Source organism: Coregonus clupeaformis, chromosome 24 (genome assembly GCF_020615455.1).
Source record: "Coregonus clupeaformis isolate EN_2021a chromosome 24, ASM2061545v1, whole genome shotgun sequence".
NCBI classification, from domain to species: domain Eukaryota; kingdom Metazoa; phylum Chordata; class Actinopteri; order Salmoniformes; family Salmonidae; genus Coregonus; species Coregonus clupeaformis.
Genome location: NC_059215.1, coordinates 24,586,630 through 24,613,101, shown reverse-complemented (window position 1 = coordinate 24,613,101; position 26,472 = coordinate 24,586,630). Strand labels below are relative to the sequence as shown.

Sequence of the window (26,472 nt, the reverse complement as noted above, 5' to 3'; positions counted from 1 at the left end):
CACAGGCAATGCAACAGTCTGATCGGCTATTCGTTTGCTATTGTGAGAGAGTTCTGGGCCAGAGCCTATCGATACAAATACTCTCACATTGGATGGTGGACACTAGTACTACAGCATGTCGGCTGGCCAGCCAGCCTCTGCCGTCTGCTGTAGTGGCACATTCTACTAGAGCAACTATGACTGCCCTGAGCTCAGTCCTACGGGACTTTGCTCTCTGTCACTCCAATCCTCTTTGTCAGTTATCTACGGCGCCTCGAAAATGACACGAGGTGGAAGTAGTGCCTGCTCGTGGAAAGATACCATTTTGGAGTGATCCAATAGTTCACATAACTGTGATTACATACGTAACCTTCATTGTCTTGGGGGTGTGGTTTAATGTGTGTGTTTCTTGGGTGTGTCTTTGCCATTCAATCACAACAAACAAGGCCAGTAGCAAATATTTTTTATAACTATCCCAAGCTAGACCAGAGCCTGTCGTTTCCAATGGGAGCAAATTAATCATTGTGGGCAGAACAAGCAAGGAGGTGGGCAGAGCCAAGCACGAGCTAGTGAGATCATATTGGTGCGTTCTAGCATTTATTTGCATATTTATTTATTTTATTTATTTAACTTTTATTTAACTAGGCAAATCAGTTAAGAACAAATTCTTATTTACAATGACGGCCTACCAAAAGGCAAAAGGCCTCCTGCGGGGACAGGGGGCTGGGATAAAAAATGTAGGACAAAACACTCACGACAAGAGAGATAAACACTACATAAAGCGAGACCTCTTCCCGTTAAGGAACGCCTAGTCTGTGAAGCGTGCGTGTGCAATAAATCAATTCGCCCTCGCACTCCTTATAAACAAACAAAACAATTATAATCTTTGGCAAAGGGTAAAGTCTTGTCACAACTTCCTCAGAAGCTGCCTCCCCTCCTTGTTCGGGCAGGCTTCGGCGTTTGTCGTCACCGGCCTTCTAGCCACTGCCGCTCCTCATCTCATCATTCCATTTGTTTTGTGTTTATTACACACACCTGGTTCATATGCCCTCATCAGTACCTGTATAAGTGTTCCCTCTGCCCCCTTGTCTTTATGTGAGATTGTTTATTGTGGAGGTTAGATTAGCTCGGTGGAGCTCTTTGTATTTTGTATCGCCAGGATATTTCACCTGTGTGCCTTGTTGTTTTCCAGTGCACCTGATTTCCGCACTGGAGTGTTTTACGCATTGCTGAGTACCGCTGTGTTTTCGGAATAAACCTTTTATTCTGTGATTTACCCTCCTGCGCCTGACTCCTCCAAAATCACTCACCACAAGTCTACAAAACGCAGTCCACTCTGTTTGTTATAGATTTTAATTTTGGAAACAGAAAACTGTATGGAGAACAAATGTTTAATCAGTGAGAACATTTGCACAATGTCGGCCAAAATCGATCTCGCTCCATCTTCTACCACTGCCGGCCACTGGGCTTCGTCTCATCACCATATTTGGTATATTTGGTAGTGAGTGGAAATGCCGATCGGATGCTTCACATTTATAGATCCGGTAAAATATCTGGCTCATTGTTCTATCTACGCCAGTAGTGAGTACAGCGAGGTAAGCGAAGTTAGCTTTGCTATGGAGATAACTACGTTTTGAAGTTGAGGACTTCTCCCCTCCTGACTGACTCGCCATCTCTCAAGATGCTCAGCTAATTCAGTTCTACAGTATGTGTAGGCTAAAGCCTGCACTGACCTTGTGTTTAGCCAAGCTGACAGCAGCTAGCTAGCATAGCTTGCTGATAACTGCAGCTGGCAATCCTATTTAGCTGATATTTCTCTGTCAAATCAGTTATGGCAAGATAGCAAGAGCCAGTGTCAAGAATGTGTTTCTTAAGACGCTCTTTCTACAACACCTTGCTACAAAAGTAACTTGCAACTTAGTGTCGTATATGAAGATTATGACTATTCTAGAGGAACAAAGAGGGGATGTTTATCTTAGTTCAAAAGTAGCCATTTGTAGGGTGACGCCCCAGGGGAGACAGGTGATTGGACAGCAGAGGGAGCAACCCATATTTCTGCATTGTTTATAAGTATATGCTGGAGGGAGAGGGGGTTAGAGCAGACATTACAATTTGAGGACACTGCTCTCCGGGTGGTCATGACATCCGTCACTTATGCTGAAATCTTGTGATATGAATAAACTTATGATCAAGGGTTCAGTATGAGCGGACTCCTTTGTTTGACAGTAATGAGCACCAGCAGCGACAAGATACACTACATTAGTTTAAACGTTTCATCGCATCATGTAAATATATGTTACCGTGGAAAAGGTATCAACTGTGAGTTGAATTCCCAGTCTTGAGTAAGCTCAGCTGTCCTACAACACAATATTCTATAACTGGCTAGTTTTGTCTCATCTCGTCTCGTCTCTCCTTATGTGTGCTGTTAGATCTTTCCCGTGGGACAAAGCCCAGAACTACTAATCTCCCTACAACATTGACTAAAAATCGATGTGTGTTCATGTTACAAAGACAAAACATGTTATGCTTTAAGTATCATATTGGTGTGCTTATAAAGACAGTATGCCTACACTTAGATAGAAAATAAAAATAAGTTGTGTGTAGAGTACAACTTCAGCTGTCTAACCAGAACTAGAATGGCATTGTATTTGTCTAACTAGGCAAGTCAGTTAAGAACAAATTTTTATTTACAATGACGGCCTACACCGGCCAAACCCGGGCGACGCTGGGCCAATTGTGAGGCTGGGTGAGGTTCTGTCTTCAAGTCTCCAGTGGGTGATGAAGTCCCCTCAATCTATAGTATGTCATGTATTACAGGTTATAGACAGGTGCAGTCAGGTGGCAGGATGGGTGGAGTGCATGACACTTCATCCTGGATGAGAGTTTGCCTCAACCCATGTGTCCAGCAGGCAGAGTTCAATAACAACAGGCAGATGTGAGATGCTGGAGGATGGCACTCTTCTCATACCTCTCTGTAGGCTACTGCCTACTGACCAATTAAATGCTTCCTCCAGCCTACAGAGGTAAGTAGCCTACAGAGTAATATGAGAAGAGTGCAATTGCTGAACTTATGTAGATATTCTAAACAAAGTGTTTTGATAACTTTCCAGTGTAACAGTTCCATGTAGAATAAACCATACTTCACATAATACTGTAGAAGCAGTGTTCTGCTAATAAACAACGTGCAAATATGATACTTTCCTGTATGGTGTCCCAAATAAGACAGGAGTTCCCTAACATGTTTGAAGAATACATAGGAATAATAAAAACTACCAGAGGCGTAGACTGCACTTTCAGCACATTATCATTCACACTGCACCAATCCATTTCACTGCATTGCTCATCACACCAGTCTAGCTACAGTAAATATTGCATAATGTTACATTTTGGTTTTAAGTAGTAATATTCATATAATTGGTCTAAAATGCCTAAATTCAAACACTTCACCAAATTTGTATGCATTAATTAAGTTTCCCATAATCGCTCCGGCAATTTTTTTTCCTTTCTCATAGACTAAAGTAATAAGCTGAAAGGAAGTGAACAATGTTTTTATTTCTTCAGGAAATTACATTATTATGAAAAGTGTAGTCATAATAAACTACTTTGTGTTACTGATGGTTCATGAAGGCGGCACAGACACGTAACCAAAGGCAGGTTGTTGAACATTGAGTTGTCTTAAGTCCTCCTCAAAGCAGTCAAAAGATTCTGCAAAAACTCTGAAATTTAGAGAAAGCATTAGAGCTGACCAAAGTCCATTTGAAATTGATATTGTAACTATGAAAGCAGTGTTAATAATAATATATTACCTATGTGTCACATGGAGGAACATTCATACAGGCCAGACTCTGTTTTGGGTCCTTCAACAGTGTGCAGTTCGCAAATGGCGTCCCTTCAAAGTATGCTTTAACCTTAATAGGAAACCCTACTGTCTCACTGGCAAGGAAACAAATAGCAAATAAAAAGAGTTAGATTCACCTAATTTACACTTGACACACCAAAACACAGCAGAGTGCACATATTTCACACTGCACCAAATAATCCTGAATGTGCCACAGAGACCAGATACATAGGAGCAGATACACACAAACTACTTGGTTAATCAGTGAATAGTATTTTATACAGTCTCCTTACCTGTATTCTGACAGATCAGGTATGCACTTTTGTTCTCTGGTCGTTTTGGCTCCTTCTCCACAGGGGGGCTCACACTGACTCCACTCACTCCATTCACTCCACTTACCATCAACTAAACACAAGTGAAGCATTATGTGAGGAACATTACTTCTTAAGTTTACCATATGTTTCCCAGTCTAAACAGTTCACACATATATTATGAAAACATTTTGTGACGTTTTTGTTCATTTTGGTGTTAGACAGCATTAGGCTGTTTTTTCCCGGCTGTTCGAGCACACACATTTTTTTTTTTTAGGCTTGTCGGAGTTTGGTAGCTGAAGTCTCTTCATCAGTGATTTGTCAACAGTAGGGATTATTCTATGAAGTTTGTCATTCAACAACAGATGACTAGTTTTCATGCACATTTTCTCACTTGAGAAATACTGCACCAAACATCTTAGTTAAATGTCTAATTGCGTGACTAAGACCTCCTCTGCAAAAACGTGAAAACGTTATCTTAGATCACGACTTCCGCCGAGGCTGCCTCCCCTCCTTGTTCGGGCAGGTTTCGGCGTTCGTCGTCACCGGCTTACTAGCTACTGCCGCTCCATATATCATCATTCCATTTGTCTTGTCTTGTCAATTACACACACTTGGTTCATATTCCCCTCATTAGTACATGTATAAGTGTTCCCTCTGCCCCCTTGTCCTTGTGGGTGATTGTTTTATGTGAAGATGAGTGTAGCTCGGTTGAGCTCCCTGTACTTTGTTTTGCCGGGGTTATTTATCCCTGTGTGCCTGTAATGTGTTCCAGTGCGCCTGTATTACGCACCGTGCTGTTGACGCTATCCAGCGTAACTGTGTACTACGGAATAAACTCTGTATTCAGTGATTTACCCTCCTGCGCCTGACTCCTTCAAATCACACTCTCACATTCTGACTATTTTCAGGAAATGTACTTGTTGCTACGGCGTCTCAAGTGGGACAAACAGTAATATTGCAGTTTTTTCTCGTTTTTCAAGCGAAGGTATTTTAAGGGAGGATGCGAGCACAGATGTTCACTTCGCCTAGCCGAGTTCTGCAAGGAGCAAACCAAACCTATGTATGTGGATGCCTTTAGCCTACTGCATATGAAATGCATAATGAGAATTTGTATTATCCAATTATCACTGCAAAAACATATAACACTTGGACTGAATAAAATGTCATGAAAGAAAGCAAACAACACAGCTTAATCAATGGAAGCTAAATCTTGTTTAACTCACAGTAGCATGATTTTATGTCATAGCAGGCCCTGTAGTCTGTAATCTTTCCTTCACACGCCTTCCCATCAAAACCTGTGTGTTCACACCATCTTTGCCGTCTTTGCTGTCCACCAATTTTTCGACAACGAATCTTTCCTCTATTAGATTTACATTCTTCCCATCTCCCCCACTGTGACCACTGACCATCCACTGTGGGACAAAGAAATAACCATTATCCTCATGGGAAGTCTTTCAGTTGTTAGGAGGACTTGAAGGATACAATGTTTTCACTACAGAGTACCATATACAGTAATAGTATTACTATAAAAGTGTATAATATTATTCTAATTACAGTGACAAAATACAAATCTAAACTGAACATCAGCTGTGTGAAAGCTATAATCCTCTCAAGAGAGACTACATTTGATCAAATGACTCATCTGCTAAAAACAATATTTGCTCAGAGGTAAATAATTGATGAAATGAGCAGAGGGAATGGGTTCTTCTCCGGCTGTCAGTACTTTACCTGGGCAATGGTTTTTGGTATTGCAGATTTTTTTGTCTTTATTTGATCCAGAGCAGGGCAGACCTCCATGTTCAGGGGCTGGGTTGTTACACTGTCTGAGCATTTCAGAAATCCCCAACCCACAGGTAACGGAGCAGGAGCTGGGGGGGCCCCACGGCCCCCAGTTACCATTCACTGTCGAGGATAAAGAGGGGAGTTTGTTTTACATACAATATGAGTACAACAACTTTAGGTTATCAGTCAGAACCTCAGAGGAAAATAGGATTGCTTTGCCATGCCACTTACCAGGACAGAAAGGAAGCTCATCACAGGTCCTAGTGTTGCTCCCTAACCCAGGGCATTCATCACCAGGGGGCACTGAGGACGGTGGTGGTTTGGTGCATGCTCTGTTGCGCTGCTGTGTAGGTCTGGGTAAATTCTCCCCCACACAAGTGCCTGAGCATGGCTGCCAGTTCTCCCAGTTCGACCAACCACCATGAGCTACAATCAAAAGAGGAGGAGAGCGGACTTACTCCAGTGAAAAGACATGCCAAACTTGTATCATGTATGGTGATGGTTATTGCACGTGAAGGAATAGAGTGTATTGTCTAAATCATGATGGTCTTTACTTGGACAGACGCGATCAACCACGCAGGGTTCCAACTCTTCACTTGGACCATCACAGCTGCCTCCACATCTAGGTTGTGGTTCGGTGCATGTCCTCACTCTGTTTCTTACGCCCTTATCACAAGTCACTGAGCAGGGCTGCCACTGACCCCACTTACTCCATTGGCCTTGTTCTGAAAAATGTTGGGCAAGATCATCAAAAGAGGCACAAAATACATTGACTGTCTGTTAGAGAGGGTATGTACCTGGACAACAGTTTGAATCAATGCAGACTTTGGTCTCTAACGTGAGTTTCTGAATCTCTCTTGGGCTAGTCGTCTGAGCACATTTTCCCTGTCCCTGGCATTCTCGTCGTCTCTGCGAAACTCCCTCCTCACAGGGGACAGAGCAGCGGCCCCAAGCAGTCCATTCAGACCATAAAGGTGGCCTACAGGTGTCATAAAACACAACAAATCACATCCTGCACTGGGACGTTGGATGTTCAAATCTGAAACTCATTGACACCAGCCTGGTCTCAGAGCATTTCGTATTATTCTGTACTCACCCACAAGACTTGCATTTTCCATCTGATCCAATGTATCCGTAGTGAGGGTTAAGACAACAGTCATCCATTGTCACTTCTCCTAGTAGCCAGAGATCGTCACAATTTCCCGAATCCCCATCAAACCTGGTGTAACATTTCACCTCCGGTGATACTGGAATCATATAGAACATTCATAGATTCTAATCACTGCTTCAATAATTTTTCTAGCATTTCACCATATTATTCATTTTTTACTTAACCTTCATTTTATCAGGGAGTCATACTGACTCCAAGGTCTCTTTTACAGATGAGCCCTGAATTACAGAAATTACAGAAAATACACACATCAAAATATAAATACAAAATGCAAGCAAAAAAAAAAAAGGTCATTATAAAAAACATTCATCAGTAATAAGGTCCTCAATCAGCTTTCTGAATTGCCCTAGAGGCACCAAAACATCAAATTTAAGAACATTTTGAAGATTGTTCCACAAATAAGGTGCTAGAAAACTAAAATCTGATTTACCTAACTCAGAGACCAAAGGAATTTCCAGAGTTAGTCACCCCTTAGACCGGGTAAGTCTAAAGTTTAGTAATGATGTTAGGTACAGTGGGAGTATTTGTAAAAGGGCTTTATACATGAAAACATATCAATGTATCAACCTACGTGACATCAAAGAGGGCCAAGGACATTTCTGGTAGAGAATGCAGTAATGAGTACCGAAACTGTCACCCATAATAAAGCACCCTTGATAAACTGCATCTAACGGCTTTAATAAAGTGGCAGCTGCATTAATACAGATGATGTCGCCATAGTCTAGGACTGATAGGAATGTCAACTGAATAATCTGCCTTCTACTTCTACTATTTTGCAAGAGGCATGACCTATTTCTATAGAATACATTTTTACTCTCAGCTTCTTAACTAACTCATCATTATGCATTTTAAAAGACAGCTTTTCATCTGTCCAGATGCCCAGATATTTGTAAGCAGGGACACGATCAATATGGACACCCTCCAAAGTACATATGTTTAAGTTATTTGTATGCGCTCTAGAGAACAACATATACTTAGTTTTACCTGTATTCAATACTAATTTCAGGTCAATAAGGTTTTTCTGTAATACAGTGAAGGGAGACTGTAGTTCAGATCAGTGACAACCTGTCATTCAGGGCAGGTGGGGCAGAGCCCAACCTGTTTTGAGCCCCACCTGTGTATATATATATACATATATAAACAGTATATATTTATTTTTTTGCCTGTGTTGCATGTTATTTTGGCATTAATACGTGTCACATATCAGTTTGCAAACAATGTAAAAAGAAAAATCATTGAGTTAATAAAGCCGCATTCAAACATGGTCTCTTTTTTGCTTTCTTGAGTAAGGCAGCTCCAAAATGCAGGTGTTTCAGCCTAGCTCAGTGGTTTCTGTGGTGGTGGGGCAGCCAGCAGAAAATACGGAGCGTAGGGGTTGATAATGTTCTCTAGTTGCGCCGTGATTGGCTCAGTGTTCTGTCACTCATGGGGACACTATGTCATCACAAAATCTACAGGGAGAGCTCGAAAATTCAAGCCCCTTAGGTGCTGCCATAGATTTACATTAGAAGTGCCCATCGAAGAAGGCTCAAGGTCATTGGCCACAGATATAATGACGTCAAATCATGTTATATCTACAGTAGCTTTGATTGGACTGATCATGTCAACATCATACTTTCAAAATCTTTCAATTGCTTAGCTAATAAGCAGTCATCATCATGAATCAAGTCGACAATCTACTGGCAAATCCTTTTCAAACCTTGTCATACGAAGATAAATTATAGATTAAACGTATCGGTGCTCATCGGCCATTGGACATAAATATTACACAACAAGTTGGAAATCGCAAATTCAACAATGAGTGGTTTGGAAAGAATCAGTGGCTAACTGCAAGCGTTGCAAAGCAATCACTAGCCTGCTATTCAGTGGAGTGGGTATGTGGTCCAAGTCTGGGTTTAAGGGTCTCTTTTCCAAGCTTAAAAGTATAAACATTCACATACAACACTATGGGCCAGAAAAGGTTGAATACATTGGCTATGCTGTTAATCCAGCATGATTTCTGCCGCGTTCAAAACAACTGGAAACTCAGAACTGGGAAATCTCAGACTTCAGTGAGTTCAAGACAACTGGGAACTCTGAAAAGAATGAACTCAGACTGGGAAAATACGATTTGAATGGTCATCCAACTCGGAATTCCAAGTCGGGAACTCGGGCCTCTTTCTAGAGCTCCGACCTGAAGATCACTGACGTCATGATTAGACCTTGTTTTTTTCAGAGTTCCCAGTTGTCTTGAAGCACCATAAATCCAGAGAATGCCAGACTTTGATGACAAAGTTTGATGACAAAATTTGCCCACAAGAAGGACTGCCGCGCCACCTTCCTGTTCAAGTGAGCACAGAACAACAAGGTTAGTCCAAAAATGTATTGTATGCTGCTGCATAATGATGTAATATGCCAGGGAGATATGTATACTGTAGCTAAGAAAGTAATACTAAGTGTATGTTGTGTAGTAAGCTGTTAGAAGCCCATGTGCCTCACCTTAATAACTTGGTCCCTTTCCCCCTCTTAACTTAGCCTACTGTTCTGACTAGTGGTGCACATGTAGCCTATAGCCTGTTTTATAGAAATGTAATCATCAAATATTGTAAGAGCTTTCATTGTCTGCTTATATGCCCCCTTTATTTATCCTATGGTTCTGACTTAGTGTACAGGGAGAATACTGTAAGAACGGTCCATGTTCTGAATTCTGTCGCTGTACATTTCAAAAGTGCTGAGCAAATAGTTATATTGACTACGTCCGTCCTAGCTCACTCATTAATGTCTTAATCGAATTGACGGATTGCCTCTTATCTGCTCATCGTTCCTTCATGCCATAGTTTGTACATCTCAATTGTCAGTAGAAACCACATTTGTTTAAGCAAGTCAGACATATCAGCTATGTTTTTTAAAAAGGCAGTAAATTAGGCTGAATTAACTGTTTCGCTGCCAGATAAGGCTCCGCTGATAGCCAGGTGTAGCGGTGGTAAGGATTCACTCCATGGTGCTGAAAAGAAAGCTCTGCTGTTGGGACAGCTTTGTGTAGGCCCTAAACGTTTGTGGGCACCGTTTGTCACCATTATAATGCAATTAATGTATTGTTTAGTGTTTTGTTGTGTAGTGGATTTGCTGGCATGCATCTAAAAGAAAAAAATTGGGGAGTTTGCCCCACCAAGATTTACATGCTAAAATTGCCACTGGTTCAGATAGAGCCTAGTCAACCGTGGGGGCAATAGCATACACAACAGTATCATCGGCATACAAGTGCAGGTTACATGTTTTTTTTACAGACATGTCAATATTGTTCATGTAAATAGTAAAACGTACAGGACCCAGAATTGACCCATGATGATACATATTGAGTTCTATCTGTCAAGTCATTTTTAAACCAGATACATGCAGCCTGGTCTAGGCCAATTGAGGAAAGCCTCTGAATTAGCAGTGAGTGATCAGCAGTATCGAAAGCCTTTGACAGGTCAGTGAAGAGGGCAGCACAATGTTGCCTTTTATCCATTCAGTGAACCACATCATTTATAACTAGGGATGCAGCAGAGATAGTGCTATGACCTGGTCTAAAACCCAACTGATGTACATTTAGAACACATTTCAAAGATAAGAAAGATCTTAGCTGAGAATTAATCAAGGATTCTAATATTTTAGCTAGGCAAGAAAGTTTATAAATTGGGCGATAATTATTTAGGTCACAAGGATCACCACCTTTGTGAAGGGGTAGTACATGGGCTGCCTTCCAAACCTTGGGGATAGTACCAGATGTAATCGTCAGATTAAAAATATTGGTTAATGATTCAGCAATCAGGGTGGCCGAGAACTGCAGCAAAAATGGATAAAGCATATCAGCCCCAGTGGATTATTTTTTACATCAAGGCATCTAGCCCATCACAGGTAGTAAATTGTTGAAATGAAAACAAAGATTCACTAGAAGTTGACAGGTTAACCGTCATGTTAGCTAGAGGCTGGCAGAAGGAAGAGCAGTCAATTGACTGACCAGGGTCAATTAAACCACAGTTTCTCTCAAATAAAAAGCCTGCCGAGATAAAATGATTAAAAGCATCACTTATCCCATTCTTCTCAGTTATGATGCCAGAGTCAGAATTTAAAAGTAACGTGGTGTCTAGCATTATAGTGAAGTGTTCACAAATCAATATTTTTTAATATCACATTAATTCTAGTGTTATGAGTAGGTTGTAAATATTTGTTGAAAACAACAATAGTAAAGGCACTGACCTGATTCCCTTACAGTCATCAGCAACACTAATGAAGTCCACAACAACTGCGCCATTTCTCTGTCTTTGTCTATGCCTAGTACTTCTTACTGTAGCTCTCTGTCCACTCTCTCTAGCAGGCTTATCTGGTTAATGTTTCACTTTATAGGAAAAAAACCCCAGAAAGATGTGCATCCCATTCCCGTAAGGTTAATAAACTCCCCAGTAAGCATGGACCGACGCCGGTGTCTTTTGGACGTCTTTGTTTTGGTCCGGACCCTCTTTTTTTTCTATTTTTCTTTTGTGATCCGGACCGGCCTTGATTTCAACGTCCATGGATGTATATTTTTGGTCCGCTCTGGTCCGGCCTTGATTTTGCCCAAACATAGATGTCCATGTTTGGTTCAGATTTGGTCCGGTACGGACCAGCCTTGAGTTCAACGTACACAGACTTCCGGTCCAGACCGGCCTCGATTTGGCCCAAAAATAAACGTCTTTGTATGAAAAATGTATGCACTCACTAACTGTAAGTCGCTCTGGATAAGAGCGTCTGCTAAATTACTAAAATGTAAAAATGTCTTTGATTGGTTCAGATTTGGTCAATCATAGATGTCTATGTTTCACAAGTTTGGACAGTACAGCACACAGTACAGTACAGTTGTCACGGTTTCGGCCGAGGCTGCCTCTCTTCCTTGCTCGGGCAGGCTTCGGCGTTCGTCGTCTCCGGAATACTAGCTGCCACCGTTGCATGTTTCTATGTTCGTTTGCTTTTGTCTGATTGTTGTCACACCTGTTATCATTTAGTGTCATTAGTGTCCTATTTAGTTCTCGTTGTGTTTGTCAGGTGTTGTGTGTGATTGTTTTACTGTCGTGCCGGTAGGCTGGATATTTACTGTTTGCTCGGTTGAGCTAGTTTGCTCCTTAGTTTTGGAGTATTTTGTCGCACCTGTTTGTGCGCTTGTGTTTAGGCCTACGTGCGGAGCTTTTGCCTCAGGGCATTTATTTCGTGTTTGTTTTGCTGTGCCTCACTAAAGTCTGTTGGACTAACGTACTGCGTCCTGCGCCTGATTCCACCCACACCCACCTACATCTACCTTGACAACAGTACATCAGAGTACAGTTGTTATGATGAGTTTCTCGGGTATCAAGTAATTCATGATGCAAGAAGATATTTAACACTTAGATGGAGAGTTCATACAAATATTTAATAGAATCGGTACCGGGTTCATCTAACAAAATGCACGTGCTTCGCCTCTTGCCATTCAAACTACTAGACAAAGAACACCTCTCAGTTTATATACGTTATGTTGCACGTTTCTTCAACACCATCTGTTAACCATCAGTGGGCACTCCCTTCTTTGATGTTATTACCTTGTACCCCAAGTCAGAATATCATGTCCATCAATAATTCTAAGATATACCTTAGTAAGCTCCCTCGACATACTGGAATCATTGGTATTCAGACTGTGCGGCACCCAGAATCACTTATCTACTAAATTTAACCTGGTTCCCACAACACTATGAAATGACATCATAACAACAGTACAATACAGTAGAGTGCAGTACAGTAAAGTACAGTATAATGTACTATTGTACTGTACTGTACTAAACTCTACTGTGCTCTACTGTACTGAACTGTACTGAACTAAACTCTACTGTGCTCTGTTGTACTGTGCTGTGCTGTCCAAACTTGTGAGACATAGATGCAGTGTTCCTTTTTACATTTACATGTTGGGCTTTTAGCAGACACTCTTATCCAGAGCGGCTTACAGTCAATGCATTCAACTAAGGTAGATAAACAACTTTTCTGTAACCGTTACTGAGAATGTTATTGTAGTTTAAGTGTTCTGTTGGTTTTTATTTTGGTCTGAAAGGTTTGACCATGATCACTGCCAGAAAAAGCTAACATAAGTGCATGTGACAGATGGGAGGAATAATACATATTCCATACTGCAATCTTCAGTTAGCTCCATTTTCCTATTTTAATTGGAATAAAAATGTTGAATGTGATATGCTTTCTTCATTGGCATGTAGATATAAGTGAATTATGTACGGTTGAAATTTGGCCATAGAAATGTATTTTCAGCGTCTGAAGAAGATGTATTTTCAACGTTCATATAAGACATATTTTCAAACGTCCGGATGTCATTTTGCTCACTGGGTCATACCTCCCCCTGACCATCTTGACTGTTTTTGCAGCATTGTTGCTCAATTGTTATACAGTGTTGCACAAACTGCCAAATGCACCCAGTTTAACCCTGCCAGACTTACAGACTGTATAGGCAAAACAAAAGTAGTACACAAAAAGCGATAGAGAGAGATCCATGTGTGTGGCCCAGAACTGACTGTTTCTGGGCAGCGTGTTAGAGATCCAGTTTTAGATTTTGGATGCTTGAGGACAGTCATTTTAATCATGGTATGAATCAATTTGGAAATATATTAAGCAATTTTGTCAATTTGCCCAAATAAAAGTATATGAGCAAGTTTATATTTTTTGAAGACATCTCTAAGCTAAACAGTGAGGGAAAAAAGTATTTGATCCCCTGCTGATTTTGTATGTTTGCCCACTGACAAAGACATGATCAGTCTATAATTTTAATGGTAGGTTTATTTGAACAGTGAGAGACAGAATAACAACAACAAAATCCTGAAAAACGCATGTCAAAAATGTTATAAATTGATTTGCATTTTAATGAGGGAAATAAGTATTTGACCCCTTTGCAAAACATGACTTAGTTCTTGGTGGCAAAACCCTTGTTGGCAATCACAGAGGTCAGACATTTCTTGTAGTTGGCCACCAGGTTTGCACACATCTCAGGAGGGATTTTGTCCCACTCCTCTTTGCAGATCTTCTCCAAGTCATTAAGGTTTCGAGCCTGACGTTTGGCAACTCGAAGCTTCAGCTCTCGCCACAGATTTTCTATGGGATTAAGGTCTGGAGACTGGCTAGGCCACTCCAGGACCTTAATGTTCTTCTTCTTGAGCCACTCCTTTGTTGCCTTGGCCGTGTGTTTTGGGTCATTGTCATGCTGGAATACCCATCCACAACCCATTTTCAATGCCCTGGCTGAGGGAAGGAGGTTCTCACCCAAGATTTGACGGTAATGGCCCCGTCCATCGTCCCTTTGATGCAGTGAAGTTGTCCTGTCCCCTTAGCAGAAAAACACCCCCAAAGCATAATGTTTCCACATCCATGTTTGACGGTGGGGATGGTGTTCTTGGGGTCATAGGCAGCAATCCTCCTCCTCCAAACACGGCGAGTTGAGTTGATGCCAAAGAGCTCCATTTTGGTCTCATCTGACCACAACACCTTCACCCAGTTCTCCTCTGAATCATTCAGATGTTCATTGGCAAACTTCAGACGGGCCTGTATATGTGCTTTCTTGAGCAGGGGGACCTTGCGGGCGCTGCAGGATTTCAGTCCTTCACGGCGTAGTGTGTTACCAATTGTTTTCTTGGTGACTATGGTCCCAGCTGCCTTGAGATCATTGACAAGACCCTCCCGTGTAGTTCTGGGCTGATTCCTCACCGTTCTCATGATCATTGCAACTCCACGAGGTGAGATCTTGCATGGAGCCCCAGGCCGAGGGAGATTGACAGTTATTTTGTGTTTCTTCCATTTGCGAATAATCGCACCAACTGTTGTCACCTTCTCACCAAGCTGCTTGGCGATGGTCTTGTAGCCCATTCCAGCCTTGTGTAGGTCTACAATCTTGTCCCTGACATCCTTGGAGAGCTCTTTGGTCTTGGCCATGGTGGAGAGTTTGGAATCTGATTGATTGATTGCTTCTGTGGACAGGTGTCTTTTATACAAACTGAGATTAGGTGCACTCCCTTTAAGAGTGTGCTCCTAATCTCAGCTCGTTACTTGTATAAAAGACACCTGGGAGCCAGAAATCTTTCTGATTGAGAGGGGGTCAAATACTTATTTCCCTCATTAAAATGCAAATTAATGTATAAAATTTTTGACATGCGTTTTCCTGGATTTTGTTGTTGTTATTCTGTCTCTAACTGTTCAAATAAACCTACCATTAAAATTATAGACTGATCATTTCTTTGTCAGTGGGCAAACTTACAAAATCAGCAGGGGATCAAATACTTTTTTCCCTCACTGTAACTGCCACAAACTTCTTCAACTAGTACCATGGAAATACTTTTAGCCAGCTAAGTCCACAAAGTTTATTCAGGAATGTCCATTTTTAGTTCTTTTAAAATCTTAAATTGATAAAGTTGTAATGCGCTGATTCTCTTCACTGCAGATCTGACCCATCACACCACTTTTCAAGGGGGGCACTAAGATCCAGATCTCATTCTGTGCTCAGTGGTCCTTGATGAGGATCTACCCCATGACACCACTCTTATTAATCATTAATAAAATAAAACAATGGGCCTTTATATACTCTGTGTCCCAGTCTTTATATGCATGTTTTATGTTTCAAGTTTAAATGTCACATGCACAGTGTACAGTGAAATGCCTATCTTGCAAACTCAAAACCAAACAATTAAATAATATATAACAATGTATTACTAGAAGAAAATACACAATAAATAAGAATAGGAAATATGAAATACACAAAGTAAGTAGGTAAGCACACTATATACAGGAAATATTTAAGAAGTCAGTTCCAATACCAAATTTACATGTGCAGGGATACTGGAGTGATGGAGGTAGATATGTATAAGGGTAAGGGGACTAGGCAACAGGATATAAGATAAACAGAGTAGCAGCAGCTTGTATGTGAGTGGGTGTGCGGGTGTGTAGAGTCAGTATAAATGTATGTGCCTATTATCTGTGAGTGAGAAAATGATGGTGTGAGTGTTTGTGTGTGTGTTGGAGTGACAGTGTGTGTGAGTGTGTAGGGCCCTGTGAGTGGGCATACAGACAGTGTAAATATTTAAATAAAAGGTCAGTAAAGATACATGGTAAACTCAGTCCATGTTGCTTTTTTGTTAGCTGTTTATCAGTCGTATTGCTTGGGGATACAGTGTCTTGCAAAAGTATCCCCCTTGGCGTTTTTCCTATTTTGTTGGATTTTTATTTGGATTTCATGTAATGGACATACACAAAATAGACCAAATTGGTGATGTGAAATGAAAAAAATAACTTGTTTAAAAAAATTCTACAAAATAAATAACGGAAAACCTGCGCGTGCATATGTGTTTATCCCCTTTGCTATGAAGCCCCTAAATAAGATCTGGTGCAACCAATTACCTTCAGAAGTCACATAATTAGTTAAGTAAAGTCCACCTGTGTGCAATCTAAGTGTCACATGATCTGTCACATGAGCTCAGTATATATACACCTATTCTGAAAGGCCCCAGAGTCTGCAACACCACTAAGCAAGGGGCACCACCAAGCAAGCGGCACCATGAAGACCAAGGAGCTCTCCAAACAGGTCAGGTCAAGTTGTGGAGAAGTACAGATCAGAGTTGGGTTATAAAAAAATATCAGAAACTTTTAACATCCCACGGAGCACCATTAAATCCATTATTAAAAAATTGAAAGAATATGGCACTACAACAAACATGCCAAGACAGGGCCGCCCACCCAATCTAATGGACAAGGCAAGGAGGGGATTCATCAGAGAGGCAACAGAGACAGATATATGAGCGTCCAATCGTTGCCAAATGTGCTTTTTTTAAGGATAAAGCAATGGTTAAAGCCTAGGTGAAAGACTTGCTGGCACCAAAATAGGAATTAATGATCAGTTCCCGAGTGAGATTGCAGAACGGCGCAAAGTTCTGTAACCAATCTTCAAGGAAAATAGATTAAAAGGGAAGCGTGTTGCTCTCGTTGTCAATAAACTGTATATTGACCACCAAATGTACCGCGACACAAAGACTACTCCATGGCTATTCTGAAAGTTCTAATAGAGGAGTCGAATAATGGAGCACCCAATACTAGCCATGGTAGGGATTGTAATAATAAAGAACATTTATAGTATTTATAGTATTTTATAAAAGGATAAAACGGTATTACAAGAAAAGATAACAAGCAAAATAATACATCTTCAAATACAACTAATTAGAACACATGTACTCCATCAACATAGTGGAGATAAAAACATAGCGAACAGAAGACATAGAAGGCACAGTATGTGGGTATGTGTGGATGAATTGTGATGGAAGGTGTGGTGTGCGTTTTTGTGTTTGAATAAGTGTGGCGTTAAGTGAGTGAGAAAGGAAATGGTTGCATATCCCAGAACCAACGTGTGTCTGTGAGCAGGGGTTGTGAGAGAGAGCTTTACATTTTGTGCAGATGAGGGATATACATTTTAAAATATAGTATACATCGATTTTTTTATTTTATTGTCCTATCATGATGGAACGATCCCCAACCCTATATCCTAGACACCCACCTGAGTGACCCATACACCAAAGAGAAGTCCCCATCTGTTTTATGTACCTACTGTGAGCCTATATGCAGCCTAAACAGAAAAATTAATGCGGTCAGAGACGTACTTGAGCAGCACCGCCCCCTCAAGATTCTGAGTCTGCCTGGCAGGGTTGGTCCTACAAAGCCAGAGCCCCCTGATGGGAGAGCATAATATACAAGGACATTCTCAAAGCTGCTAATGAGAACCTTGACGACCTTGTACCTAGCCGGTGGGGATTCCGGTGGGGTACCGCCACCCAGGTAGTGGCAGTGCTGGCAACACTGGCTGCAGTAAACCATGGGGAGGGGGTTACACTCGGACAATCAGAGAGGGGGCTTATTATTGTGGCCCAAGTGGCACAAAATAATCAAAGGTCTGACTGCACGGAGATGCTTGGGAAAAATGGTTACAATGGGGTACCAGAGTGTTTGTGTTTCAGGTGAAGAGGGTGGATCTGATCTCCATCACCTAGGACTTGACATAGATGAAATAGATTCATCAAATCTCAAATCTGCATGCTTTCTCAAACAGCTGTAACTGTATATGCATTCGTAAATCAGGTCCTTTCTTGAGTTGGGCTCTGGGATGTAACAACCGTTGAGCATCTGATCTTATGGTTGATTATGGAGGAAAGGGGCTGAGTGTGTTAGAGTATGTGCGTGTATGTTTATCCCACATCTGTTGCAAGGGGGTAAGAATGTTAGGGAGAATATAGGATGAACCACAAGAATTGTTTGCTAAAATAATAATTGCTTGTCAAAAATGTCATGTAAAATAATGGCAATCCGGGTTATAGGTTAAAATCCTACGCATGAATTGCCAACATTATTACGCATATTAATCGATAATGATGGAAAATAAGTGGGGAGAACAGTGGGGAGAACAAGTATTTGATACACTGCCGATTTTGCAGGTTTTCCTACTTACAAAGCATGTAGAGGTCTGTAATTTTGATCATAGATACACTTCAACTGTGAGATACGGAATCTAAAACAAAAATCCAGAAAATCACATTGTATGATTTTTAAGGAATTAATTTGCATTTTTTGCATGACATAAGTATTTGATCACCTACCAACCAGTAAGAATTCCGGCTCTCACAGACCTGTTAGTTTTTCTTTAAGAAGCCCTCCTGTTCTCCACTCATTACCTGTATTAACTGCACCTGTTTGAACTCGTTACCTGTATAAAAGACACCTGTCCACACACTCAATCTAGCAGACTCCAACCTCTCCACAATGGCCAAGACCAGAGAGCTGTGTAAGGACATCAGGGATAAAATTGTAGACCTGCACAAGGCAGGGATGGGCTACAGGACAATAGGCAAACAGCTTGGTGAGAAGGAAATAACTGTTGGTGTAATTATTGAAAATGGAAGAAGTTCAAGATGACGGTCAATCACCCTCGGTCTGGGGCTCCATGCAAGATCTCACCTCGTGGGGCATCAATGATCATGAGGAAGGTGAGGGATCAGCCCAGAACTACACAGCAGGACCTGGTCAATGACCTGAAGAGAGCTGGGACCACAGTCTCAAAAAAAAACATTAGTAACACACTACGCCGTCATGGATTAAAATCCTGCAGCGCACGCAAGGTCCCCCTGCTCAAGCCAGCGCATGTCCAGGCCCGTCTGAAGTTTGCCAATGACCATCTGGATGATTCAGAGGAGGAATGGGAGAAGGTCATGTGGTCTGATGAGACAAAAATAGAACTTTTTGGTCTAAACTCCACTCGCCGTGTTTGGAGGAAGAAGAAGGATTAGTACAACCCCAAGAACACCACCCCAACCGTGAAGCATGGAGGTGGAAACATCATTCTTTGGGGATGCTTTTCTGCAAAGGGGACAAGATGACTGCACCGTATTGAGGGGAGGATGGATGGGGCCATGTATCGCGAGATCTTGGCCAACAACCTCCTTCCCTCAGTAAGAGCATTGAAGATGGGTCATGGCTGGGTCTTCCGAAACACACAGCCAGGGCAACTAAGGAGTGGCTCCGTAAGAAATATCTCAAGGTCCTGGAGTGGCCTAGCCAGTCTCCAGACCTGAAGCCAATAGAAAATCTTTGGAGGGAGCTGAAAGTCCGTATTGCCCAGCGACAGCCCCGAAACCTGAAGGATCTGGAGAAGGTCTGTATGGAGGAGTGGGCCAAAATCCCTGCTGCAGTGTGTGCAAACCTGGTCAAGACCTACAGGAAACGTATGATCTCTGTAATTGCAAACAAAGGTTTCTGTACCAAATATTAAGTTCTGCTTTTCTGATGTATCAAATACTTATGTCATGCAATAAAATGCAAATTAAAGTTGAAGTGTACCTATGATAAAAATTACAGGTTTTTTATCAATTAGTATATTTTAGTTTAACCACAATATTTGTTGCATTATTTGTTCTGTCGTTTCTGGAGGATTAAATTGAAATTGCAACCAACTTTCTATGGCTTGTTTTAGAAATAGTGATATTTGGGAGATTATTTCCTTTTCAAATAACTTAAAGTGAGAGGTTGTAATCTGAATAAAGGGAAAAAGGCCTTTCTTGAACATTGGGTGAGATAATCTTACTAATTTGCTAGAGAACCAGTTCGGATTTAAGTATAGCTTTTGGATGACTGAAGCCTTTAGTGATAGGTCTAATGCTTTCATATTTAATAATTTCTGTCCTCCGAATTCATATTTATTATATAAATAGGCCTGTTTAATTTTGTCTGGCTTGCCATTCCAAATAAAATTGAATATTTTTTTCTCATATAATTTAAAAAACTGTTCGCTAGGCGTAGGCAAGACCATAAGCAAATAGGTAAACTGGGATAATACTAAAGAGTTAATCAGGGTAATTTTTCCACAAATTGACAGGTATTTACCTTTCCATGGTAGCAAGATCTTATAAAAATAAATAATATGCCATTTAGCAGACGCTTTTATCCAAAGCGACTTACAGTCATGCGTGCATACATTTTGTTTTGTGTATGGGGTGGTACCAGGGATCGAACCCACTACCCTGGCGTTACAAGCACCGTGCTCTACCAGCTGAGCTACAGAGGACCTAATCTATTTTTGCTAACTTTCTATTAAAATGTATTGGAGTGAGATCATTTATTTCATTTGGGATATGTATTCCGAGTATATCCACATCACCATCAGACCATTTGTTTGGTAAACTACATGGTAATGTAAAAATTGTATTTTTTAGTGATCCAATACATAATATAGTACATTTATCATAATTTGGTTGTAATCCAGAGAGGTTAGAAAATGTATCTAGATCCTCTATGAGGCTGTGGAGGAATTCAAGTTGTGGATTTAAAAGAAAACATGAATCATCAGCGTACAATGACACGTTTGTTTTTAAGCCCTGGATTTATAATCCCTTGATATTATTGTTGGATCTGATTTTAATAGCTAACATCTCGATGGCAATAATAAATAGATATGCCGATAGTGGACAACCTTGTTTCACTCCTCTTAGGGAGAGGTTGTTGCTCCGGCACCACACTGCCAGGTCACTGACCTCCTCCCTGCAGGCTGACTCATCGTCGCCGGTGATCAGGCCTACCACCGTTGTGTCGTCAGCGAACTTGATAATGGTGTTGGAGTCGTGCATGGCCATACAGTCATGGGTGAACAGGGAGTACAGGAGGGGACTAAGCACACACCTCTGTGGGGCCTCTGTGTTAAGGGTCAGCGTGGTGGAGGTGTTGTTGCCTACTCTCACAACCTGGGGTCGGCCCGTCAGGAAGTCCAAGATCCAGTTGCAGAGGGAGGTGTTCAGACCCAGAGTCCTAAGCTTGGTGACGAGCTTGGAGGGGATAATGGTGTTGAACGCTTAGCTGTAGTCAATGAACAGCATTCCCACATAGGTATTCCTCTTATCTAGGTGGGTGAGGGCAGTATGGAGAGCAATTGAAATTGCGTCGTCTTTGGATCTGTTGGGGCGGTATGCAAGTTGGAATGGGTCTAGGGTGGCTGGGATGGTGGAGTTAATGTCTGCCATAACCAGCCTCTCAAAGCACTTGAGTGCTACAGGGCGGTAATCATTGAGGCATGAAGCCTTAGAGTTCTTAGGAACAGGAATGATTGTGGTCATCTTAAAACATGTGGGGATTACAGACTGGGACAAGGAGAGGTAAAAAATGACCGTGAATATGCCTGCCAGCTGTTCTGCGTATACTCTGAGAATGCGCCCTGGAATACCGTCGGGGCCCGCAGCCTCTCGGTCAGTGATGGCCCTCACACCCGGCTCGATGTTGTTGTCAATACTGTATGCAATGTCTGTGGGTGAATTATGAAACAATTACTGTAAGCAGATGTGCAACAAAATTGTAATTTAGATTTGTTTTTGCCGTTACTTGATCTATTTTAAATGTACTGTAAGAATATGTTGCAGATTACACTTTAATTGGTGCCTATGGAAACAAATAGAAATGTAATGAACAATGTTTTCAATATCCAACCTAATCCTCCGCAATACTTTTTATCAATGCTTAAATTAATTTCCCTTGCCAAATGCAAGTAGGGTATGGGCTTGTTATTTAATGAGGGGCAATTTTGGTAATTTCTTAGGCCGGGTGAAAAACATGTATTGTATGAGTGATTGCTCTTGTAAATCGCTCTGGATAAAATAATCTGCTAAATGACACATTTAAAATGTAAATGTAATAACAGGTGGTCATTACCAGGTTATGATGAGGTCTTAACTTTGACCAGCACAAAATATAGCACATAATATAGTGGTCACAATTATGACCAACTGGTCTTATTCTGGTCAGTAAAAATACGTTGTAAAAAAAACGTTTTCAATTTTTCAACCAGTTTGTGACCAAAATAAGATGTCATAGAAAGACGTAATACTGACGTCTTTCTAACCAGGTTTTGCCCACTGGGCTGTGTTCGTGGTAGGTGACAGCAGCAGGACAGCAGACTGCAATCCTCCCTTTTCCCACCCGTTCTGTAGGTGGCGACAATACCCTATCTTGAAATTATCTGATGCGGTCCCGCAAGTTGAAGAAGAAAATGCGAAACAATTCCGGTTCCGTGGACTTGAAGTGTTGACCTGACAAAATGCTCGCCCGGTTGTCACGGTTTAGGCCTGCCTTGACCCGTTTTCGCCCTAACCTGGCGTGCGGGACTCGGTTCGTATCTCAATCCTCGGGTGCTGCTGGTTCGGCCACAGTGTCGGATTTGCAGCCCTCGCATGCCAAAGAAGGCCATGGACAAGCAGAGGTCAGCGCGTTCGAAAAGGTGAGTTGGTCCTGAATCGAAACGGAAATACCATTCTCTAGTTCTCATCTGTTATTATTTACATTTTTCACATCCATTGTAGTTTTTGACATAACGATACACATTCCTTCAGTCAAACATAGTGGCTAGCTACATTACTATCTGCACTCAGGGATAGTACTAGCTAGAAACGTTAGCTAGCTACTGTAGCTAGCTAGGTAACACATTGTTTACAATGCAGTGTATCATGAAACCATAACAACAATCTCTCTCAAATCTCGACAGAATCGAGATTATCATGGGTTCTCTCAGGACCCTGTCGTTGACGAGTGGAACATGAGGATGGCCTTCTTCTTTGGCATCTCTATGGCTATTGTAGTTGGGGGTACCTTCATCCACTATTTGCCAGACCATGGGTATGTTTAAGCCACACTGCACATCCCTCTTTGTTACTTGCTCTGTCACTTGCTGGAGCAGGTGCACAAAGAGTTTGAAAAGCCCAGCTACAAAACATACAAAGCACATGCTCTTTCCATGATAGACTGACCAGGTGAATTCAAATGAAAGCTATGATCCCTTATTGATGTCACATGTTAAATCCACTTCAATCAGTGTAGATGAAGGGGAGGAGACAGGTTAAATAATGATTTTTAAGCCAACCAAACTACACTGATGAAGAATGTCTTGAAACATCTCTATCAAGCTTGTCAACCAGATACTACTTTAAGGCAACCAAACTATCGGAAACCAGTCTTTTTCAGTTAAAGGCAGCGACGTGAGGAGACTCATTTTGTCTTTTGTTTTTGGAAAACTATTTTGGGATAATGGTGCAAAAGGTTGTGTCATCATCCCCTTCATTTGACGAAGACGACTGATTCAATATTTTATTAATCAAATGTTTTTTTGTGTAAAAAAATAGTAATGTTTATATATCACATTACACATTTAGTAATGACAGAATGCATTTTAAACTTCACGCACAATAACACTTTTGTATGACTTAAAAAAAGTATTGTAGCGATAGGAGTGGGGGATAAAAAGGTGCTTGTACATTGATAATAGAGCTCTGCTACCCAACCCAGACGGGCCCGACATTATACATTGGGTTAGGGCCTGTTTTTTTAATCAATTACTAGGGTACTGGCAGGGCTCGCGTATCACTAAATTGATCACTATCATTTTGAAGCTGAGCCATTTACTTGTGCTCTGCTATGCAGTACAGTCATATCTGACTAAGATCATAACATGGTGTCAGAAGTGCTTCAACCTCATCAAATATAAGACAGGAGAGACTATTTCACAGAAAATAAATGTTCCTTGATTTGGAAGGCGGACGAGCAATATACACCGTCGTAGTACGGATGAAGCCTGAGCTGGAATGTGAAGCTGGTTAGCTTTAGAAAACCCTGAGTAGAATGTAGCTTGCTTCGTAGGATACCCCTCTGGACTCCACAAATTCACTTATGTTGTCTCCATCTTTGAACCTCTAAACAAGCATCCAACAGACACACACACACACACACATCTTACGTGCTTGATTTAGTTGATCATCACAAACATAATAATTGATCATTAATCTTTTTGGCCTGTCTTTTTCTCACCAGTATGAGACAGTGGGCCAGGAGGGAAGCAGAAAGGTTGATCACACAGAGGGAGGCTGCAGGTCTTCCTCTTATGGAGGAGAACTACTATGACCCAAGCAAGATTGTGCTACCAGGAGCCGGAGAAGAGTAGGATGTACTATAAGGAGCTGCACATTGATCATTTGTTTTTTCTGACTGTACATTTCTCTTCAGTATAATGTTATAAAAAATATACTACTCTACTACACCATTGCTTGATCATTCTTTTGTAGCCAGTGGTCAAACGGAATAGCCCTTAGTAGCAACTGTGACTGTATCAGTGATCATGAAATGGTACAAGAGTGTCAAACTACTGGAGTCAATACTCTGTGAGCCCCTTGTAGTTGCCCCGAGCCATGCCATCACATCTCCAATGGATGATACCACAGCTGTGAAAGTGTGACATTGTTATCATGCACCACCCCCGCAAATAATATTAGAGTAGCAGACAATCTCCAGGAAGTCTATGGCATACATCGACAACAGAGGCTGCGTTTAGACGGGCAGCCCAATTCTGATATTTTTGTTCACTTTTGACCAATCAGATGAGCTCTGAAAAATATCTGATGTGATTGGTCAAAAGACCAATTAGTGGAAAAAATATCCAAATTGGGCTGCCTGTGTAAACGCAGCTTTTGAGTGATGGCATGGATGCACAAGTGCACACAGTAGTAGTGCTGGTGATTGACAAACTTGAATGTGGCCTAATGACCATTCTGAAAGAAGATAAGGATTTAAGTACCTACCGGTAACACCTTATCACAATGCGTGCAGGAATAGGCTTCAGTTAAAGATGAACTGAAACGCTAAAACAAACCATGACATCTCATTATGAAACATAGTTCCGCCCCGATACCCAAATAGTGGCCCGGGTGCTAAATCCGGTCCCAAATAGTGGCCCGGGTGCTAAATCCGGTCCACAACATTTAATGTGGCTGGGTGAAATTTAATTTAGAGCAGGGCTGTTCAATTCCAGTCCTGGGGGGCCTTTATGTGGCATCATTTTGAGTGCGGACCCCATCACAACTTTTTGCTTATCTGAATTCATGGGTTTTGCGCACCAACCAAACTTCTGGGAGAGCACGATGGTCCCCTTTTGATCAATCCTAGAGGGCCGAAACAACATTTCTGGTTTTGTTTCTACCTGGTAGTTAAATTGCACTCACCTGGTTTCCCAGGTCTGAATTACCATCATATTGAACCATATTATAGCCATTTCCCTTAATGATGCCATCTCTACAAATCATAAGCAAAGATTGTCTATTATATTTACAAGATATTCGAGTGGCAGCTCTAATGGAAATACATGTCCTCAAAGATGGAAGGCAGGCGGAGGAGGTGAGATCAGGAGGGACAATTCTAGCCAATGAGAGGGCAGATGTGTGTGTGAACAACAGGCCATAGAGATACGTAGAGGACTCATCTTTGTATCTGTGCCATTATAAATTGAATTTTATTTGTCACATGCTTTGTAAACAACAGATGTAGACTAACAGTGAAATGCTTACTTACAGGTCATTTTCCAACTATGTTAAAGATTTACAAAATTGAAATAGTGACACAGGGAATAAATACACAGTGAATAACAATAACAAGTAAAAATAACACGGCTATATACAGGGAGTACCAGTACCGAGTCGATGTGCAGGGGTACGAGGTAATTGAGGTAGCTACCGTGGGGAAAAAAAGTATTTAGTCAGCCACCAATTGTGCAAGTTCTCCCACTTAAAAAGATGAGAGAGGCCTGTAATTTTCATCATAGGTACACGTCAACTATGACAGACAAAATGAGATTTAATTTTTAATGAATTTATTTGCAAATTATGGTGGAAAATAAGTGTTTGGTCAATAACAAAAGTTTCTCAATACTTTGTTATATACCCTTTGTTGGCAATGACACAGGTCAAACTTTTTAAGTCTTCAAAAGGTTTTCACACACTGTTGCTGGTATTTTGGCCCATTCCTCCATGCAGATCTCC

At 41.3% G+C, this 26,472-nt stretch overlaps 2 protein-coding genes and 1 long non-coding RNA gene across 3 annotated transcripts; 2 read left to right on the top strand and 1 right to left on the bottom strand.

The window, feature by feature from the left end:
• Window positions 1–3,511: 3,511 nt before the first annotated feature.
• LOC121538395 (properdin) lies at window positions 3,512–11,425 on the bottom strand. The gene is made up of 10 exons (XM_041846348.2): window positions 11,306–11,425; window positions 7,010–7,160; window positions 6,711–6,892; window positions 6,468–6,638; window positions 6,145–6,339; window positions 5,860–6,033; window positions 5,355–5,543; window positions 4,111–4,222; window positions 3,786–3,912; window positions 3,512–3,695 (listed from the first exon to the last, which is right to left on the bottom strand). Exons 1-9 carry the CDS (start codon window positions 11,358–11,360, stop codon window positions 3,786–3,788), a joined length of 1,356 nt encoding a protein of 451 aa, XP_041702282.2. The 5' UTR covers window positions 11,361–11,425; the 3' UTR covers window positions 3,512–3,695.
• Window positions 10,691–15,682, top strand: LOC121538396. Its single transcript, XR_005995196.1, has 2 exons — window positions 10,691–10,963; window positions 15,543–15,682. It is a non-coding gene; the product is annotated as an uncharacterized LOC121538396 (long non-coding RNA).
• A 6,882-nt stretch (window positions 15,683–22,564) lies between these two features.
• On the top strand, window positions 22,565–24,701 carry LOC121538397 (NADH dehydrogenase [ubiquinone] 1 beta subcomplex subunit 11, mitochondrial-like). Its single transcript, XM_041846350.2, has 3 exons — window positions 22,565–22,892; window positions 23,157–23,287; window positions 24,476–24,701. The coding sequence occupies exons 1-3, from the start codon at window positions 22,713–22,715 to the stop codon at window positions 24,603–24,605; spliced, it is 441 nt and encodes a 146-aa protein (XP_041702284.1). The 5' UTR covers window positions 22,565–22,712; the 3' UTR covers window positions 24,606–24,701.
• The last annotated feature ends 1,771 nt before the right edge of the window (window positions 24,702–26,472 follow it).

Excerpts from the sequence above, each read along its gene's own strand:
- LOC121538397 (XM_041846350.2), top strand. The coding sequence starts at position 22,713 with ATGCTCGCCCGGTTGTCACGGTTTAGGCCTGCCTTGACCCGTTTTCGC. Across the intron at positions 22,893-23,156 it reads AGGTCAGCGCGTTCGAAAAG|AATCGAGATTATCATGGGTT; the intron begins GTGAGTTGGTCC and ends AAATCTCGACAG. Across the intron at positions 23,288-24,475 it reads CACTATTTGCCAGACCATGG|TATGAGACAGTGGGCCAGGA; the intron begins GTATGTTTAAGC and ends TTTTCTCACCAG.
- LOC121538395 (XM_041846348.2), bottom strand. The coding sequence starts at position 11,360 with ATGGCGCAGTTGTTGTGGACTTCATTAGTGTTGCTGATGACTGTAAGG. Across the intron at positions 6,340-6,467 it reads GGTTGATCGCGTCTGTCCAA|CTCATGGTGGTTGGTCGAAC; the intron begins GTAAAGACCATC and ends TTTTGATTGTAG. Across the intron at positions 6,034-6,144 it reads TGAGCTTCCTTTCTGTCCTG|TGAATGGTAACTGGGGGCCG; the intron begins GTAAGTGGCATG and ends TATCCTCGACAG.